The sequence below is a fragment of the Bos indicus genome, chromosome 9, assembly GCF_029378745.1.
Source record: "Bos indicus isolate NIAB-ARS_2022 breed Sahiwal x Tharparkar chromosome 9, NIAB-ARS_B.indTharparkar_mat_pri_1.0, whole genome shotgun sequence".
NCBI classification, from domain to species: Eukaryota; Metazoa; Chordata; class Mammalia; order Artiodactyla; family Bovidae; genus Bos; species Bos indicus.
This window is the reverse complement of record NC_091768.1, coordinates 104,558,719-104,578,708: the sequence shown is the minus strand read 5'-3', so window position 1 is coordinate 104,578,708 and position 19,990 is coordinate 104,558,719. Positions and strand designations below refer to the sequence as shown.

General features: G+C 41.6%; 1 protein-coding gene across 5 annotated transcripts; it reads right to left on the bottom strand.

Moving 5' to 3' along the window:
* Positions 1-1,838: 1,838 nt before the first annotated feature.
* Positions 1,839-14,825, bottom strand: TBP (TATA-box binding protein). 5 transcript variants are annotated; one of them, XM_070796598.1, is made up of 8 exons: positions 14,680-14,825; positions 11,351-11,551; positions 9,210-9,583; positions 7,103-7,190; positions 5,634-5,725; positions 4,790-4,957; positions 3,195-3,289; positions 1,839-2,516 (listed from the first exon to the last, which is right to left on the bottom strand). In XM_070796598.1, exons 2-8 carry the CDS (start codon positions 11,402-11,404, stop codon positions 2,437-2,439), a joined length of 951 nt encoding a protein of 316 aa, XP_070652699.1. In that variant the 5' UTR covers positions 11,405-11,551; positions 14,680-14,825; the 3' UTR covers positions 1,839-2,436. The 5 variants fall into 5 exon arrangements, with proteins under 5 accessions (XP_070652699.1, XP_070652698.1, XP_070652701.1 ...); XM_070796597.1 differs by having other exon boundaries at positions 11,351-11,554; positions 14,680-14,819; XM_070796600.1 differs by lacking the exon at positions 14,680-14,825 and adding an exon at positions 12,121-14,622.
* Between the last annotated feature and the right edge of the window lie 5,165 nt (positions 14,826-19,990).

Here is a 19,990-nt window from a genome sequence, read left to right as displayed (position 1 = left end):
ATTGGATGTATTAATATGAACTTAATGAGGCATTTTTGTCTTGAGAAATTTTAAAGGGAAAGTAAGCATTTATCCTGCTATGTGAAGTATATCACTATAAAAAAAGTTTTCCAACAAATAATGAAAAAGTGATTAAAATTTCATCTCATACAACCTAAGGAATTAATGGATCAATGAGAAGGAGACAATCAGACATTCAACTCCTAAAACCACTATTTACAGTCTCTATAAATGGATCAAGCCTTCAGATGCAGCCACAGGAAACAGAAGAGGGTGTGCTGACTGCACCGTATGGAGTTTGCCAACAGCAAAATAGACCAAGAAACCACTAGCCAAACAAGCCTGTAAATTTCCTTAAGTGAGATGGGGAACTTCCGGAATAAAACAGACATAAAAACATACCAATTTATTAAAATGGAAGACTAAGCAATATTGGTGTTTGGTAATTACTGTAAAAGGATAATAGTTATGGGGTGTGTGTCTGGACTGGACCATAAGGAGCTTCTGGGATGGCTCGCAAGGTTCTGGCTGGTGGCTGCTGGGGTGTCTGCCTCTGAATAATATGTGAAACGTGTGTTGGGTTTCCTGTGTGTGCTGCATTTTACAACTGTAAGTTGTAATGTACGTTCAGTCAAGTGATTGGAAATAGATAAATATATCAACAATAATTTTAAAGTATTCTGAAAAATACCATTAATAAGAAACTATAAAATACTTAGGAGTTAACTTCTATGAAATGTAAAAGCCCTAAATAAAAAAAATTATGAAACTTTACTGAAGAACCTAAGAGAAGACCTACACGTGAGGAGACAATTCTTTCTTGGATAGAAGGAGATACTACCGGAATGATGTCTTTTGGATGAATTCCTGCATTACTGACATCACTAATGACTTCTTCTGGACTATAATCTGGTATGGATCTACTAAAACCTAGGATGTATAACTTCTTTAATACAGTGACTCCTAGGAGTGTTGTTACAGAAACACCTGTACTCCTCACAAGAACACAAAAGGACGTTCCCTGCTGCACTGTTTATAATAGTGAAACACCGCAGATAACGTAAATGATAACGTAATTCAGGAGATGGTTAAATGTATTAAGGTATTCAAGGGATGATATGACACCACTGAGTTCCATGTCATGGAAGTATGTCTGTCATGCAAATATGTGTATGATACACTGACTACAAAATGGAGCCATAAAATCAACATATGCTTTACTGTATTCTCCAAATATGGAGAAAAGCACCCCCAAGGGATAGAATCTGAACAGAAGAGAGCTGAGGAAACACCAGGGAAAACAGAAGAGGAAGAAAGAAACTTACCTTTCTGATTATATACCTCTGAGCTGTCTGAAAAACAATTTTTACAATTAAAAAGAAAATCACACACATCACATATGATGAAACCCCAAAACTTATACATGTTAACCTGATATTCACGAGCACAAGACACCCATCTGTTAGTCTGTTGGACTACCCCAGTTCTAACCATGAAGGCCTTTGGCTTAGAAGCCATGTTTGCCACTTACCTGCTCTGTAACCTGGGGTGGGACCTAGCTTGCCTGCCTCGTGTAAGAGCAACAAAACCTGATTACAGGTTTTGTGAGAATTAAGGGCTGTGGGAAATAGAAGGTGCTCAATATATGGGATGTAATAAACATGTTTTGTGAGCAACTGTACATTTTCACAGTTCTGCCATTTTCATGGCAACAATGAAATGCTGATTGAAGCAAGCAAGCAAACACACTAAAATGGTTTCAGGCATTATATCTAAAATACAATTTTTTAACAGTATGATCACATGAATCTTACAAAGTTTCATTTACAACATCAATCTAACACTTTTATAAACAGCATTTATTGTACAGAGTACTCTGAAGGAAGAAAAATATGTACAGCCATTTGTTTTCATTAATACATTTCTATTCTGTCCTGCAATACTGAAAAGGCGGAATGTGTCTGGCACAAAAATAACCCTCAGGAGTTACAAATTAGAAAACAACACTTTTTAAAAAACAGTTTTACTTTTCTGGTAGAAATATAAAAACTGTGGTTTATGGGGAAGAAATTAAACAAAATAAAGTCCAATCAATTGTTGAGGTGGCTTTAACACTTAGTTTTGTCCCTTAAACCAACTTGTCAACAGCAGTAAGTGTTTAAAATCTAAATATAAATAACAGGCAGCACTGCCCGTATAGCAGCACAGTTTGAGCCACTTACAGTGACGCTCTGGTGTTCTCTGTGCAGAAACAACACCCCTTCCGGCACCCCACGGGGGTGCGCGTGGAAGAGAGCTTCACCTGGTGCCGCACCCTACAACCAGACGCCCATCCTCTACCCCATGGGGCCGTCCACAACACCACTGAGTGTACCAAAACTGATTGGTTTAAAAAAAAAAAAGGGGGGTGGGGGAGGCAGGAGAACACAGCAGCCATTACGTTGTCTTCCTGAAACCCTTCAGAATAGGGTAGATGTTCTCAAAGGCTTCATAAATTTCTGCTCTGACTTTAGCACCTACGAAGACAAGTGGAGTAGAAAAGAGTCTGAAATGGCATTTCTTAACCACGAAAGCACAATACTCTCCATATCCAGTAAGACAGATGCAGGCATTAAAACATTAACAATGGAATCCCTTGTCAAAATCATATTTTTGTTTTTAAAGTGGTATTTTCTTAATTTGGCTTTTAAAAAAAAAATTACCAAAGCAACAACACAGATGACCCCACCTTCCACGCCTACAGTCTGCCCATGTGACAGCGCTGGTCTCGGCACCAGGGCAGAGCCCAGCAGGGCAGCAGCTGAGAGAGATGGAGTCTTACTCTCAACTGCCGCTTTTAACCAAGCTCTTTTGAATCTTCCTTTGTTGAGGCAGAATGATAATGCCGAGGAAAACCAAGGTTTTAGACAATGGTACCCAACTTAAAACACCATCTATTATGCAATGTAATGCTCACCTCCACCCCTCCCCACCAAGGTGATGCTTCAATCAGCAAGTCTGTGATCTGAGTTTCCTCAGCTTACCGCCTCTGGTGGATGTTTCCCATCAGTGTTGGGGAAGAGAGAAAAGGGGCAAAGCTTCTCTGCAAGTCACTAGTTAACTGTCCCAACACTGTGATATTTCTTCTAAGTACTGAGAAAATGCCATTCTCGACCCTTTCAAAACTTCAACCACTACTTTCTGTTACAACTTACCTGTTAATACAACTTTTCCAGAAACAAAAATAAGGAGAACAATTCTCGGTTTGATCATTCTGTAGATTAAACCAGGAAATAACTCTGGCTCATAACTAGAAGGAAAATAGCAAAAACAGTTTAAATTAACAGCTGCTCATGCCTTTAGAAAAAATGAGGACCTGAACAAGGGACAGCACTGGGGCAGCCACAGACTAATGAGGGTGAAGCCCAGTTCTGCGGCCAGTGAGGCTGACCTGTCACCAGCACTTGAAGACCAACTAACTCTGTTTCTAATGAATCTGAATTTCCTGACATAAGAACAAGAGTTTTATAAATACATTCTGTAGTCTCTGATCTTTATCAAGTTTCATTCTGGACAAGTTTATATCAACTTAAAAGAGCCCAGTAATCATCCATCTATAAGATCTGCCAGTCACACAGTTTATTCTCTAATCATTCACATCTCATCTCATTAAAGTGAAATATCTTCTAGCTGCTACGTTTGCTCAGGCAATTTAACCAAAGTGACAGCAGAGAGACTGGTTGGAGACTGAACCTTGCCCCGTGTTATCTGACTAAATGCACTATTGGTATGCTGCTGCTGCTGCTAAGTTGCTCAGTGGTGTCTGACTCTGTGCAACCCCATGGACTGCAGCCCACCAGGCTCCTCCGTCCACAGGATTTTCCAGGCAAGAGTACTGGAGTGGGGTGCCAGTTATCTGACTAAATGCACTACTGGCGTAGTTTTGTTCTAGTAATCTCACTTTGTCAGATTGAAAATAGGATGTATGACAGCGTTTAAGTTACTGGAAAATTCAAGGCAGGCTTCTCTGGGGAAGGGAGATGCTGGGATGGATACATGAAATGCCAGTGGGAGTTTCTTAGGTAAAAAGTGACAAAAGAGTGTGCCAGGGATAAAAGTGGGATGTGCAAGGGTCCTGGTGCAAGAGGGGCATGATAAGCCGTGGGGCTGCTGTGAGCAGAAAAGCTGTGAGAGGTGATCAGGGACCACCTGCCTTTGAAGTCTTCTTCAGGAAGGAGAACAAAAGACTCAAACAACTGGGGGAAAAATTGATACAAGAGGTTGTGGGTTTTATTTATTCATTTAAAATGTATTTATTGAGCAATAAGATGATGAAACATACAGAAGGGAATCAATTTCATGCCAGTAAAGGGGAGTTCTGGGTGTCACTGAGTTAGAAGATAGAGAGGTAGGAGGCTGGTGAGAACAGTAGGTATTACCAAAGAAATCAGGAAGACACTTCAACAATAAATATACCTATCAGTATATCATTTGTTCTTACATACTAATTATTCATTGGGAAAGACTCTGATACTGGGAGGGATTGGGGGCAGGAGGAAAAGGGGACGACAGAGGATGAGATGGCTGGATGGCATCACCGACTCGATGGACGTGAGTCTGAGTGAACTCCGGGAGTTGGTGATGGACAGGGAGGCCTGGCGTGCTGCGATTCATGGGGTCGCAAAGAGTCGGACACGACTGAGCGACTGAACTGAACTGAACTAATTATTCTGCTTATCATGAACAATGTTTAAATAGATTATAAATTAAAATTGTTGACAAAAGCAACCACCATGTACTTTAGACTTACCTACTGAACTGTTGGTGGGTAAGCACAAGGCCTTCTAACCTTATAGGGAACTTCACATCACAGCTCCCCACCATGTTCTGAATCTTGAAGTCCAAGAACTTAGCTGGAAAACCCAGTTTCTGTACAACTCTGGCGTATTTTCTTGCTGCTAGTCTAGACTGTTCTTCACTAGGAAAGAAAAAGTGAGCTATTCATACTCAAAGTCAGCTAACACAATTATTTAGATGAGAAACTTCCCCACATCCTTGACAGAAAACTGTAGGCCTACCAAATGAATACCTTTCAATTCACCAAAGTATTGATAGCCCCAGATTTCATGGGGCTATCAGCATCACCATTATCATTAATATTGCTGTATTTAAGCCCACAAATTGCTACTGAGATAAAAACCAACAAGCGTCATTTTGATAGGAATATACTGATGAGATTTATACTCAAAGAATGCATACACTAATTCCTCTTTTATGTCATGTCTTTCTTTATCCATTCCTAGAACTTACTTGTTGGATAAAATATGACTTAGCAGTGCAGGGCTTATGTAACAAAAGCAGTAACATCATTGTTGACAAAAGGCTCTCAAGTGCAGGGTCACGAATGACAGAAGTCTGGCACGCACACATGCTGAGTTATACAGAAATCAGGTTGGAACACACATCCTAAACTAACGCCTATTTTTAAGAAAACGAAGCCACCACTGTCTAAGGTGATGACAATCAACTACTTTAATACGAAAGCAACAATAACACTGTGATTGTATTTAAGTAGTAGCCTAACATCTGGATACCATGACACAGCCATCTCTCTGTAACATGCAGACCAGGACAATGAACTCCTTTAAACCCACCTCTTGGCTCCTGTGCACACCATCTTCCCAGAACTGAATATCAGTGCAGTGGTGCGGGGCTCTCTTATTCTCATGATTACAGCAGCAAAACGCTACAACAGCCAGAGACAACAGTTAATGAGGTCAGACTGCTGACTTCCATCAGGAGAACGACACAACAACAAGAACATCCCAAATAACGAGAAGGACCTGGTACTGAGACAGTCACGACCCCTGTCGTGCGTTTCCTTACAGGACTCCCTTCCATCACCACGTGGCACACAAGCTTTTGCACAGGAAACAAACATGTAAACTGTGACGACAGAGGCAGCTGGACCGAGACATGTGTGTTCTGCCACGCACATCCCAACAGCTGAAGATAAGTGACATCTGCAAACCTTTAACTGTACATTTTCTGTTCTATTAATGATCTTTTAGGCAAATCAACTTACAAACCGTTCCACCTCCAGAAGGACTATATCACATTACAAGCATATCAACACACAGTGAAGTGACCTCCCTGATCCTGTAGACTTTTTGAAACTGCACTGATATATTGGCATTTATATAAATGCAATGGCCTCTCTAAAAATGTAGTATCTGCTACCTGATTACACGCAAAAACTTCACATATTTCTAATGAGGATGACTCTGACAAGTTAGATAGCTTTAACAATTTTAATTTAAAAACTACAGTCTGTCTTCCTTCTAACTTTACCACCATGTAAAAACACTAGCATTATATTCTAGTTTATACAAGTCCCAGGAAATGTCTAATTATTTTGCATTTTCTAAATTCCTTCTATAGTTTTTTACATTTCCTAAATTCCTTTAACCAGTTTTACTGGTTGGATAACTACTATCATTTCATTAGGAAAAAAAATATGTAAAATTATGTATTCAACTTAAAAAAATTATGATAGACAAAACGTTAATTCTTATAATGCTACACTCATACGGATTTGCCCTGTGCATTAGGTTGTTATCTTAAAATCTGAAAATTTGTAGGTATTTTCTTCTTAATCTTTTTATTATATAAAAAAAAAAACTTGGCAGTTATACAAAGGTAGAAAAATATATTAAACTTCCTTGTACTTATTATCCAACTTTAACAATTACTAGTTTTTGGCTAATCTTGTCTCATTCATATGCCCCTTTCCCAATTCTCCAATTGTATTATTTTGAAGTAAATTCCAAGTAGCCTGGCATTCTATTCTATAGTTTTCAAAACATAAATGGGATCACACTACATATTTTGTTCAGTAACTTTACATGATCCCCTTACAATAAGTATATTAAACTTTATCCTGTGGACTGCTATATTCTTGCAATCTCTTACTTGGCAGTTATTTAACAAAAACGCTACATATTTTGCCTTAAATTCTTCTTTTGTTGGTGTCGACAAACTTAAACACAACTTATTCTTTTTAATCTAAAGACCTTTGGAAGAAAATTCTGTTATCACTATTATTTGATACAGTTGTTCTGACCTTGGGATTATATTCAGCATTTCGGGCACGAAGTGCAATGGTCTTTAGGTCAAGTTTACAACCAAGATTCACTGTGGATACAATATTTCTGTAAGAAATTTGAAAAGAAAACACGATTATTTACTGTTAATTATCTAAAAAACATAATCTTTCCTAATTTTTTTTAATTAAACAAATTTTTAAATTGCTGATATTAAGTGTTTAAACAAGTACCAAACACCACGCCAACATACATAGATAACCTCACTTAGTACTTACAATACACTATGAAGTAATAACTATTAGTATTGCATCTTCAGATGAAGACACTGCTCTGTATATGCATGGCTCCTAACTGAGGTATGACTTTCTCACTTCTTTCAAATTAAGTATCTTGGACAAACAAAAATTCAATCATCTCTGACAAAGGAAGGAAACCTTTTTCCTCCAATTAACTCTCAGTAGATCAAGAAAACCAAACATCAATATTTATTATGTAGGTCCAATGAACACTTTTAACTTTCTTTCTCTTCTCCTCTCTTTGAGGGCCCCCCCCACCCTGCCCTCTGCTCCCCCTGATGTCAGGGGGCAACTGGTATTCTGGAGCAGCACCTCCATAACTGTGCTGAGGCGCCTGCGCCCCACAGCATGGCAGGCAGAAGACAAAAACTCCCTTTTACAGCTTTGGTTTAGTTTGCTCTTTTTCTAGTTGTAATGTTATTGCTTTGAAAGATTCCTTATTTTTTAATGTGATCATTTACAGCTATAAATTTCACCCTTAGTACCACATTTGCTGCATCCCAAATATGTTTTGTGCTCCATCAGGCTTCCGTTAAGTCTATCAGGCTTCTCTGCCCATGGAATTTTCCAACCAAGAATACTGAAGTGGGTTACATTACTTACTCCAGAGGATCTTCCCGACCCAGGGATCCAACCACATCTCTTGTGCCTCTTGCATTGGCAGGCAATTCTTTGTACTACTAGCACCACTTGGGAAGCCCTATACAGTATTTTCATTTTCATTTGTCTTAACTATTTTCTAACTGCCCCTGTGATCTCTGATCCATTGGCTGTTTAAAAGTATGTTATTTAATTTCCACAGTTCTGTGAATTTTTTGGGATGCTTTGTGGAATACCAGAAATATTAAGGTGCTGGCAAGAAATAAACACCCATCTGAACTGGGTATAAATTACAATTTAAACCAAAGGTGCAAACTTAAATGGGCATAGGGGCCAGGTAACTGTGCAAGACAACAGCATATGGTATTTACAAAAATGAACTAATAAGTGCTTATCTTTCTAAAATCATTAAAACTATTTTGTTTTCTTTAATTGTTTCAGATCAAACAAACACCCAGGGCAAGATTTAGGTCTCTGTGTAACAGTCATGATCCATGATTAAACATTACTTAGTTCTAAAAATGATTAGGAATGACTTGCATGAAAACTGGGTGATGTATTTATTACAAATAACCCTTCATGTGGTTATAAGCTTCCTAATGGCAAAAGCTATATAATTCTTACTGACAGATATGAGGATATCTGTGTTTCAGGGAGGAGAAATTTTCCCTACCTGTCCCCCTACCCCTTTTCTATTATATACAGGACCCACTTCACATAGGTAGAAAAATCCATTTAGGGCAAGAACAGCCATCCTCAGCTTGTGGGAAGGACACAACTCTTCAAAGATTTATATGCAGCCCTTATAATAATAAACAATGAAGAAAAACAAGGACCACTATGAACAATAATGATTCTGTGACTTTGCAATTAATCTTTCCTAAGACTTATAATACCACAAGGAAGGGAGACTATATAAGGCTTGATCTGGTTAATCAGCTACAGCGAAACGTCGACAACAATAATGCAATCCAAACTGGACTTCACTGGCCCAAGCATATAAGCACAGCTACCAAATTTCTGAAGATGTTATGAGAGACCTTTACTGGGGTCACTGACTCACTAAGACAGCTTTCCTTCCCTTTCTCAAGTAAGATAAAGCAAGTTTTGATGCATGATCACCATTAATACCACACAAATAAATCAATCCATCTGAGAACAAAGAACAGCAGCGCAGTTGCAGGGGGGTCCCTCCAGGGCAGGGACAGGACACACAAGGAGAACTCACTGCAGCTGCGGCACGATCCCGGAGCTCTCTGAGGCTGGCGTGGCAGGGGTGATGGGGGTCATGGGGGTCATGGGGGAGGGATACAAGGGAGTGGTGCCCGGCAAGGGTGCAGTCGTAAGAGTCTGTGAGTGGAAGAGCTGTGGTGTCTGGCCCGAGGGCCCCTGGGTTGCCTGCTGGGACGTCGACTGCTGGACGGCTGCCACTGCCGCCTGCTGCTGCTGCTGCTGCTGCTGCTGCTGTTGCTGCTGCTGCTGCTGCCGTTGCTGCTCCTCCAGAATAGACAGACTGTTGGTGTTCTGAATAGGCTGTGGAGTCAGTCCTGTGCCGTAAGGCATCATTGGACTAAAGATAGGGATTCCAGGAGTCATGGCACCCTGTGGACAGTTAGAGAACAATCGGTTAGATTGGCTGGTGTCAAGTGTCTGCAGAACTTGGCTGGTAGAACTGCAGGTGAGATGTGCAAAGACAGGCACCATCCGAGAACAAATGGGGCTATTAAGCCGTCATCTCACACACATCACTTTTTTCTTCACTGCAGCACAGCAGCATAGTAGGTAAGAGCTTAGGATGTGGAAGTAGACCTAGGTGTGAAATTCAATAAACAACACGGGAGAATTTAGGAAGATGCTTAACCCTTCAGGCTCTAGAGGATAACAATGGTTTAAGACTTTGAAAAAATTGAGAATTTCCATTCTTTGAAAGATATCATTAAGAAAATTAAAAATTAAGCCACAGATTAGGAGAAAACATCTACCATACATACATCTGAGAAAGAACTTGTATGCAGAATAAAGACCAATCAAAATGCAATAAATGATGAACAAACAGACCAATAAAAAAATGGGCAAAAGATGTGAAGGACATTTTACAAATGAAGATACATAAACAGTTAATTAGCAGTTGACAAAATGCTCAAGATCGTAAGTCAACAGGAAAACGCTTTTACATTTAGACTCAAGTGAAAACGTGCTGGTGAGGGTGTGGAGCAACGAGAACTCTCACATGCTGCTGGTAGGACTTGAGAACATGCAGGGCACTTTCTTATAAAGTTAAACACACACTTACACAATGACCCAGCAATCCCATTCCTAAGTATCTACCCAAGAGAAATAAAAACATAGCAGACATGAAGAATATACACATACAGCTGCTGCTGCTGCTAAGTCGTTTCAGTCGTGTCTGACTTTGTGCGACCCCAAAGACAGCAGCCCACCAGGCTCCCCTGTCCCTGGGATTCTCCAGGCAAGAACACTGGAGTGGGTTGCCATTTCCTTCTCCAGTGCATGAAAGTGAAAAGTGAAAGTGAAGTCGCTCAGTCGTGTTCGACTCTTAGTGATCCCACGGACTGCAGCCCACCAGGCTCCTCCATCCATGGAAGTTTCCAGGCAAGAGTACTGGCACCTTTATTCATAATTGTTTCAACCTAGAAACGGCCCTAATGTCAGCAACTGGAAAGCAAACTGTGGTACATCCACACAAGAGGGCCACTTGGCAATAAAAAGGAATTTGCTGATACATGCAAACATTACGCTGGGTTAAGATGACAGACACACAAAAAGCACATACTGACTGGTATGATGCCACCTGCACGATATTCTAGCACAGACAAAACTATCTCTATGTCTGGAAAGTGGATCAGCCTTTGCCTGGGCCTAGGGGAGTAACTGTTAAGGGGCAGAGAGGGATTTTTAGGCTAACTGAAATGTTTCAGAACTTCCAAAGGTGCATACACTTGTCAAAACACACACTTAAAATGGGTATTTTTAAACAGAAGTATTTAAAAATTTTAAAAGCAGGTATGTTATTTGGAACTTTAAACATAAAAAGGAAAAGATAAAGCTAGAAAATAATTAGGTTACTTATGAAATCAAACACTCTATAATCACTCAGACCACTTTCATAAGTGTTTATCAAAAGATTAAGTCTTATAGACAAATATATATTTTAGCTTCCAAACTTCCCAAATTAAACATTATCACGCCTATTAAAAATCTGAAGGAAATTATCAATGAAATACAGAAGACTTAAAAAACCATAAGTCCATTTTCAACAACAGAGGCTTAATTCCCTTCCTTCCCTTTTACAGTGTCTCTAACAATGCAGGTCCTGTCCTATATGCACCCTCCCTCCAGCTGCATTACCTGAGGGGAGGCCAGGCCCTGGGCATAGGGTGGGAGGCTGTTGTTCTGATCCATGACGTTCACCTTCTTGGCAAATCAAAAACCTCTGGACTGGAAATTGCCTCAGCATTCAGTCTTTTCCTAGAGCATCCCCAGCACACTATTCTTGGCGACTTGCTCGGCTCTGTGGGTTATCTTCGTGCACACCAAGAAACAGCGGTGCTGCTTTGAAAAGATTTAAAGTTTAATGTAAGAACACAGGTAAGCTATGCAGCCTTATAAATCAGTTTCACGGTTATACAAAAAACAAATGTAAAAACCCAATCAAGCTACTCTGGAATCCATTTCCTTTTCACCTTACAAAGCTGAACTCTTACTCCTTCCAAGTTTTTCATGACTGCGTGCAAAAGAGTCAACAGGACAAAAATTGTTTTTTTATGTGTTCAATTTATAGTCTTATAATGTTAAATGTTAAGTTTTGAATGTTTACAGCATTCAAAACTTTTGGGAAAAAATATCCAAGGAAAATGAATTCCTAAGCAAACTGTCATATCTGAGTAGAAATATTTATTATGCACTGTATACACGGTACTAAAGTTTTTAAATATGTCATTCAGTTTTCTATCCTCTATAATGTCCTGGGCATTAAGTTTAATAAATTTTGAATTGTATCCAATACACTTTGGCATGATCATTTATTGAGAAACTACCTTAAATAAATAACATACTGTGATTGAAGCTGTACAGACATAAAAATAAGACATTATATTTTTATATATGTAACACTTTACCTCTTCAGAGCACATAAATACCAATGTGCCTGTACCTGCTGCTGCTGCCGCTGCTGCTGCTGCTGCTAAGTCGTTTCAGTCATGTCCGACTCTGTGCGACCCCAGAGACGGCAGCCCACCAGGCTCCCCGGTCCCTGGGATTCTCCAGGCAAGAACACTGGAGTAGGTTGCCATTTCCTTCTCCAATGCATGAAAGTGAAAAGTGAAAGTGAAGTCGCTCAGTCATGTCCAGCTCTTAGCAACCCCATGGACTGCAGCCTACCATCCTCCTCCATCCATGGGATTTTCCAGGCAAGGGTACTGGAGTGGGGTGCCATTGCCTTCTCCGATGCCCGTACCTGGCTTTCCTTAAATCATCTCTTTACTGGCTACACATTTGAAATTACTTTTAGGTTAAAGAACTGAGTGACTAATTAAAGACCTTTTATTCAGTTTAGTTCATATGGACTCCTGTGCTCAAGGTTGCTGTGAGAACCAACTGATTCAAACAGGACTGATTAATACCTTAAGAACAGCATCCAGTTATAACACAGTAAGCACAGGATAAATGTCAGCTATTACTATTAGATTTCAGTTTAAATGTTACCAATCTATTAAAGTTTTCTCACACAGAACATATAGATCTTAAAGTTACAAATTATATGTCAAAGATGCGCATGTACCTCAAGCTCGTACTTGTATAAAAAAGCACTCAGAACCTGGCAGTGATTCTGAAAGGACAAAGGACTCCGAAGACTATATATCCTACATACCCATCAGGGGAAAGCAGACCAAACACAGAGAAAGCTGCTTCCGAAAACAGACATGTAAGAAAATTATGCTCTTTTGGACACTGTTAATCTATTACAACAACAGAGTGCTGCAAATATAAAAATTAAGAGGATATATATATATATATAGTCCCTGGCATCAAAGAGTTCAATTTGTATAGGATATGCAAATAATCACTGCAAAACCTCAGTGCTATAACAGCAGACACACACTATGCTAAGCCCTTTGAGTGAAGAAACCATGAATATATGTCCTTGTAATCTCTACACTTAGTACAGTGTCTGACATATAATATGTTGATGATGAATGAATGTATGCTTTTGTTTAGTAGCTAGGTCATGTCTGACTCTTTTGCAACCACATGGACTATATAGTCCACCAAGCTTCTCTGCCCGTGGGATCTTCCAGGCAAGAATACTGGACTGGGTGGCCACTTCCTTCTCCAGAGGATCTTCCCAACCCAGGGATCGAATTGGTGTCTCCTGCAACTGCAGGTGGATTCCTTACTACTGAGCCACCCGGGAGGCCCCAAATGCATGCATACATGCTGGAGAAAAGAAGGCAGTGTGAACTGTCAAGTGTTCAGAAGAGTGTGTTTATAAAGCAAGGACCATCTAACTTGGTTCTAGCAAGGTGAGTAGGAATTTACACTCAGCATTTCAGGCAGAAGAAAGGTTAAGCACAAAGAGACAAAAAGTGAAAGAGCATGCAAGCAACAAACCAAGCATGACTGCATGGACTGTTCCTACAGGGGATGAGACAGCAAATGTATATTAGATAAGCAATACAAGCAGTGACAAGGTTTTGAAGTGCACCATGAGTAGATCTACTGTAGCAAGAGTATGAATGAACTCTAAGAGACAAAACTGGAGGCTGGAAGTTCGGTTTAAGAGTCACTGCTATGGTTGAGGCAAGAGACAATGAGGGCAGGATTGAAACCACTCATTTATACGAACACATTGATCCAGAAACTGGTGGCTCCTGACCCCGTTCTGCAAACTAAGTCTAGAGAAAAAATCTGAGGAAGTAGTTGAGGCCTAATGTTATCACTGTTTAGAGCTCATCTCTAATTCGAAGTGATGGTACTGACCATCTTTCCTCCCGTGTCCTTAAAGCCGCACAGTTATTACTGCACTAACTTATCCTCAGAAAAGAGTTGTTTGCAGCATCTCCTCATCTTTTGGTAACTGACGCATCAAATTTGATATTTTGGGGAGATAATCACTGATAAGGGAAAAGAATCAATAAATTCTGCATAGTCTCCTCGTGTCTGCGTACCTCAATCAAGAATAATCTTTTCAGAGACGCCTACCTAGAATATTACATGCAAAAACCACACTATCCAGGGCCTAGACAAGGACACCTTTGTATTTGTGTATTATGCCCCAACGTGCCTGAAGTCTCCGGCCTCTGACAAAACGTTAAAAAGTCTCAAGCGCAACTTTATTATAAAACTACCCCTGTTGGTAGCAAGACAGGTGGGCACAGGCCTTTCAATAAAGAGAATTAAGGGATGGCAGAGTTCCGGATGAGCGGGACTGTGCTGCCTCAGGCCCCACCAGCTCCCGGCGCCAGCGCTCGTACAGGGAAGCTGCTCTCGAAACACCGCAGAGGGCGCCGGGCGGGAGCCCCGGCCGGGACTGGCCGAAGGGGCGGCAGCGCGAGCCAGAGGAACGGCCCCCGCGGTCTCCGGATCCATTCCGCGCCCCTCCGCTCCACCATCCCTAGGGAGTCGTTGCAGTGACCGCTCTGCAGTAATTCTCAGAGAGAAGCTAACAGGGTGGTTACCTGGAGTCACTGCAGAGACGACTACCGGTCGGAGAAAACGAAGTTCAGCACCCAGCGGCCCAGGCGCCCGCCACGGCGACCCTTCCCGATCCCACAGGACTCCGGGCGCGCGTTGATAACGTCACTTCCGCCAGTTCCACCTCGGCTTTAGCTAGCTGCCCGCGAGGGGCGCCGGCCGTGGTAAGTGTGAGCGCCGTGTGACTTCCTCTGACTCCCTTGGATACTCGACTTTAGAGAAACAAGAGGCGGGGCGGAGCGCTTCTGGCTTCCGGGAGAAGCCACCCTACCAAAATATGTTGATTGGTCGCTGCTGGATGTAGACAAGATATTGATTTTTAAATATTGACTGTTTAAACCAACTAGCGGTGTGATATTGAGCAAGTTACCAGACCGCTCCACCTCAGTTTCTTCATGTATAGGATGGAATGGGAATACCGCTTGTCCTCTAAGAACAATGTGAGAAGAATTAAGGAAATGCATGAACAGTGCCTGGCGCGCGGTAAGCGGTGTTAGCTATTCTCAAACATGTGGAATGATTAAAAAAAAAAAAACAAAAAAAACAGATACCTGCTGCCATCTTATGAAGTCTTTTCACATTTGTCACAAGAACTATAGGTAAAGTTGGACCCCAGAGGACCTCTCCTATGGTTCAGTTCAGTCGTGTTAGACTCTTTGTGACTCCATGGACTGCAGCACGCCAGGCTTTCCTGTCCATCACCAACTCCCAGAGCTTGCTCAAACTCATGTCCATCAAGTCGGTGATGCCATTCAACCGTCTAATCCTCTATCTTCCAGTACTCCTGCCTTCAGTCTTTCCCAGCATCAGGGTCTTTTCCAATGAGTCAGTTCTTCCCATCAGGTGGCCAAAGGATTGGAGCTAGAGCATCAGTCCTTCCAATGACTATTCAGGACTGATTTCCTTTAGGATGGACTGGTTTGATCTCCTTGCACTCCAAGGGACTCTCAAGAGTCTTCTCCAACACCACAGTTCAAAAGCATCAATTCTTCGGCGCTCACCTTTCTTTATAGTCCAGTTCTCACATCCATACATGCTGCTGCTGCTGCTGCTGCTGCTGCTGCTAAGTCACTTCAGTCGTGTCTGACTTTGTGCGACCCCATAGACGGCAGCCCACGAGGCTCCCCCGTCCCTGGGATTCTCCCAGCAAGAACACTGGAGTGGGTTGCCATTTCCTTCTCCAGTGCATGAAAGTGAAAAGTGAAAGTGAAGTCTCTCAGTCGTGTCCGACTCTTAGCGACCCCATGGACTGCAGCCTACCAGGCTCCTCCGTCCATGAGATTTTCCAGGCAAGAGTACTGGAGTGGGTTGCCACTGCCTTCTCCATACATGACTACTGGAAAAACCATAGCTTTGACTAGACAGACCTTTGTTGGCAAAGTAATGTCTCTGCTTTTTAATACACTGCCTAGGTTAATCATAGCTTTTCTTCCAAGGAGCAAACGTCTTTTAATTTCATGGCTGCAGTCACCATCTGCAGTGATTTTGGAGCCCACGAAAATAAAGTCTGTCACTGTTTCCATTGTTTCCCCATCTATTTGCCGTGAAGTGATGGGACCAGATGCCATTATCTAACGTTTTTTGAATGTTGAGTTTTAAGCCAGCTTTTTCACTCTCCTCTTTCACTGTCATCAAGAGGCTCTTCAGTCCCTCTGCACTTTCTGCCATAAGGGTGGTGTTATCTGTATATCTGAGGCTATTGATATTTCTCCCAGCAATCTTGATTCCAGCTTGTGCTTCATCCAGCCCGGCATTTCATGTGATGTACTCTCCACATAAGTTAAATAAGCAGGGTGACAACATACAGTCCTGACATACTCCTTTCCCTATTTGGAACCAGTTCATTGTTCCATGTCCAGTTCTAACTGTTGCTTCTTGGCCTGCATACAGATTTCTCAGGAGGCAGGTAAGTTGGTCTGCTATTCCTATCTCTTTAAGAAGTTTCCACAGTTTGTTGTGATCCACACAGTCAAAGGCTTTGGCCTAGTCAATAAAGTAGAAATAGATGTTTTTCTGGAACTTTCTTGCTTTTTCAATGATCCAATGGATGTTGGGAATTTGATCTCTGGTTCCTTTCCCTTTTCTAAATCTAGCTTGAACATCTGGAAGTTCTCAGTTCACGTACTGTTGAAGCCTGGCTTGGAGAATTTTGAGCATTACTTTGCTAGCATGTGAGAAGAGTGCAATTGTGCAGTAGTTTGAACACTCTTTGGCATTGCTTTTCTTTGCGATTGGAATGAAAACTGACCTTTTCCAGTCCTGTGGCCACTGCCGAGTTTTCCTAATTTGCTGGCATATTGAGTGCATCACTTTCACAGCAGCATCTTTTAGGACTTGAAATAGCTCAACTGGAACTCCATCACCTCCACTAGCTTTGTCCGTAGTGACGCTTCCTAAGACCCAGTTGACTTCACCTTCCAAGATGTCTGGCTCTAGGTGAGTGATCACACGATTGTGGTTATCGGAGCCATAAAGATCTTTTTTGTATAGTTCTTATGTGTATTCTTGCCACCTTTTCTTAATATCTTCTGCTTCTGTTAGGACCATGGCATTTCTGTCCTTTATTATGCCCATCTTTGCATGAAATGTTCCTTTGGTATCTCTAATATCCTGTGGTTCATTTAGGCATAATTGCAGGTTGTAATGCTTGTTAGCTTGCTTCCTTTGTGCTGCACATAATCAATGAGGTTGGGTCCTCCTTAAGGATAGGGAAGATTTTACAGAATTTTTGTATCCAGGACAGTACCCAAATAAATACAATACTTCTCTGTCCATAACCATCAAAGAAAACCCTTTTACCTTTTACAGTAAAGTATAGGAAAAGTTTTAATTTAAAAAGTACTTTTCAAATATCTTTTTCTGCTTCCAGAATTGCATGTATATATCAAACAGTCCATTCTATATTAGTTAAAGGCTTGCTTGCTTTTTTTATTAACATTTTTAAATTGTAAAATATGATATTCATATAAAGAAGTATGTAAACATGTGTACAGATTAATAGACGGTATTAAATCAAATAAGGGCAGTACATGAACCAAGAACTTCCAGATGTACAAGTTGGATTTAGAAAAGGCAGCAGTACCAGAGATCAAATTGCCCAAATCCATTGGATCATAGAGAAAGCAAGGGAATTCCAGGAAAACATCTACTTCTGCTTCATTGACTTCACTAAAGCCTTTGACTGTGTGGATCACAACAAACAATGGAAAATTCTTAAAGAAATGGGAATATCAGACCAGCTTATCTATCACCTGAGAAATTTGTATGCAGGTCAAGAAGCAACAGAACCAGACATAGAACAATGCACGGGTTCAAAACTGGGAAAGGAGTACATCAAGGCCATACACTATCACCCTGCTTATTTAACTTATATGCAGAGTACATCATCCAAAATGTGTGGCTGGATGAACCTCAAGCTGGAATCAAGATTTCCTGGAGAAATATCAACAACCTCATATATGCAGATGATACCACTCTAATGCCAGAAAGTGAAAAGGAACTAAGAGCCTCTTGATGAGGATGAAAGAGGAGAGTGAAAAAGCTGGCTTAAAATTCAACATTCAGAAAATGAAGATCATGGCATCTGGTCCCATCACTTCATGGGAAATAGATGGGGAAAAAGTAGAGACAGTGACAGATTTGATCTTGGGCTCCTAAATCACTGCAGTGACTGCAGCCATGAAATTCAAAGACACTCGCTCCTTGGAAGAAAAGCTATGATTAACCTAGGCAGTGTATTAAAAAGCAGAGACGTCACTTTGCTAGTAAAGTCTGTATAGGCAAAGCTGTGATTTTTCCAGCAGTCATGTACAGATGTGAGAGTTGGACCATAAAGAAGGCTGAGTGCCAAAGAATTGATGCTTTTGAACTCTTGAGAGTCCCTTGGACAGCAAGGAGATAAAACCAGACAATCCTAAAGGAAATCAACCATAAATATTAATTGGAAAGACTGAAGCTGAAGCTCCAATACTTTGGCCACTTGATGCAAAGAGCTGATTCATTAGAAAAGACCCTGATGCTGGGAAAGAATGAGGGCAGGAGGAGAAGGAAGGGGGCGGCAACTGAAGATGGGATGGTTGGATGTGATCAACACAATGGACATGGGTTTGAGCAAATTCTGGGAGATAGTGAAGGACAGGGAAACCTATTGGGCTGCAGTTCATGGGGTTGCAAAGAGTTGGACACGACTTAGCAACCGAACAACAGCAACAAAGGGTTCCCTTGGTGGCTCATTGGTAAAGAATCTGCCGACCAATACAAGAGACACAGGAGATGGCTGTTCGATCCCTGGGTGAGGAAGATCCCTTGGAGGAGGAAATGTCAACCTACTCCAGTATTCTTGCGTGTAAATACCCCATGGACAGAGGAGCCTGGTGGGCTATAGTCCATGTGGTCGCAGAGAGTCGGACACGCCTGATCGACTGAGCAGGCAAGCATTAAATCACGTAAAGAAACCCAGTATTGCTAGCACTACAACCTCCAACCCATCCCTAGCCAAGCAGGACCTTTCCCTCTAGCCAAAGTCAGTTAATTTTCTTGCTTTGGCACATCCCTCAGTTGCTTTATCCATTCTGCAGTTTATGGACATTTAGCTCATTTCCAGTTTGGGGCCATTAAGAACATTTTTATGAATATTCTTGCATGTCTTCTGGCCAGGGTACATACCTCGGCATGAAACTGCTGGGTCATGATGTGTGTGTATTTCAACTATGTCAAGTAATGCCAGTCCCTTTTCGAAAAACGGCTGTACTAATTTACACTCCGGAGAAGGCAATGGCAGCCCACTCCAGTACTCTTGCCTGGAAAATCCCACGGACAGAGGAGCCTGGTAGGCTGCAGTCCATGGGGTCGCTAAGAGTCGGACACGACTGAGGTACTTCACTTTCACTTTTCTATTTCGTGCATTGGAGAAGGAAATGGCAACCCACTCTAGTGTTCTTGCCTGGAGAATCCCAGAGACGGGGAGCCTGGTGCGCTGCCGTTTATGGGGTCGCACAGAGTTGGACACGACTGAAGCGACTTAGCAGCAGTAGCAATTTACACTCCAAGAGAGTCTTCGAGTTTCCGTTGCTCCATAGTTTTTCCAATGTCTTTGTAAACTCAGACTTTAAAATTTCTATCCATCACGAGTGATTTCGAATGTTTGCCTGGAAAAGAAAGCCTGTACCTCACTGCCAGGTCTCTACGAGGAACCGGCAATGGCTACCGACTGGAAGGCGACGGCTCTGGCCTCCAGGAGCAACGACTGGCGTGAGATAGAGCGGCCGGAGGCAGCGCCGCGGAAACCGGAAGCGG

Coding starts and splice junctions, on each gene's coding strand:
- TBP (XM_070796598.1), bottom strand. CDS start 11,404: ATGGATCAGAACAACAGCCTCCCACCCTATGCCCAGGGCCTGGCCTCC. Junction 7,191..9,209: donor GGGATCGTGCCGCAGCTGCA/GTGAGTTCTCCT, acceptor AATTTCTTACAG/AAATATTGTATCCACAGTGA. Junction 3,290..4,789: donor ACCCACCAACAGTTCAGTAG/GTAAGTCTAAAG, acceptor TTTTCCTTCTAG/TTATGAGCCAGAGTTATTTC.